The sequence below is a fragment of the Habropoda laboriosa genome, unplaced genomic scaffold (genome assembly GCF_001263275.1).
Source record: "Habropoda laboriosa isolate 0110345459 unplaced genomic scaffold, ASM126327v1 scaffold1329, whole genome shotgun sequence".
Classification (NCBI taxonomy): Eukaryota; Metazoa; Arthropoda; class Insecta; order Hymenoptera; family Apidae; genus Habropoda; species Habropoda laboriosa.
The window spans coordinates 666,745-667,473 of record NW_017101431.1 but is presented as its reverse complement, the minus strand read 5'-3'; the positions used below and the strand labels follow the sequence as shown (position 1 = coordinate 667,473).

The window sequence follows — 729 nt, the reverse complement described above, 5'->3', positions numbered from 1 at the left end:
TTGAAATATTTACTGTAACAGAATGCAAGCTTTTGTTTAAATCATTTCATACAATATACATAGAAAACCTTGTATTACTCCATATTCTATGCCATCCAAACTATTATTTTACTTTGAAATTACATAATCCAGAAAATTAAGCTTCAAAATATTAATAAAATACATATTGACAAGTAATTACTTCATATATGCTTATATCTAAAAATCAACTCATTTGCTAAATACCAAGAAGTTTTATTGCACAGAAAATAGTGTAGAAAAGTAGGATGAGTTATAATAATTCATTTGTCCGTATTTTCGTTATAAAATACGATTACTTCATTTTTAGGAATCATAACATTTCATAGATGTTCATTTGCTAGTAGATGATTGGTAACCACAATCGTGATTTTCTTCTAATCTTATGTCAGTATTCACTCTGTTAAAACAGTTTTCGCTACATTCTACGTTAGTTTTTCTTAACTCATTTATAATATATTTCATTTTAGGAAACCACCAGGTATTGTCGCACACTGAAATTCGTTGTGCTGTCTTCGTAAGATTTAATTTCTAAATGAAAGAAAATATTCAAATGGAAATCATGAAGGCTTAGGGAGAAGTCTCATAATTCGTGATACAATTAGGATGATGAAAACCTTTTATATTAAGATAAATCGCCAATGTAAACCAAACTTTTTTTTTTTGAGATTTTATAATATTTTATAAGATAAAAAAAGCAGTCTAATACGA

The 729-nt window shown here is 26.6% G+C and overlaps 1 protein-coding gene across 1 annotated transcript in view; it reads right to left on the bottom strand.

The window, feature by feature from the left end:
* Positions 1-351: 351 nt before the first annotated feature.
* LOC108578140 (intracellular protein transport protein USO1-like) overlaps positions 352-729 on the bottom strand; it is a 14,719-nt gene continuing 14,341 nt past the window's right edge. Inside the window, 1 exon segment of the mRNA XM_017941406.1 lies at positions 352-549. Within this exon segment, the coding sequence (XP_017796895.1) occupies positions 352-549 (198 nt within the window).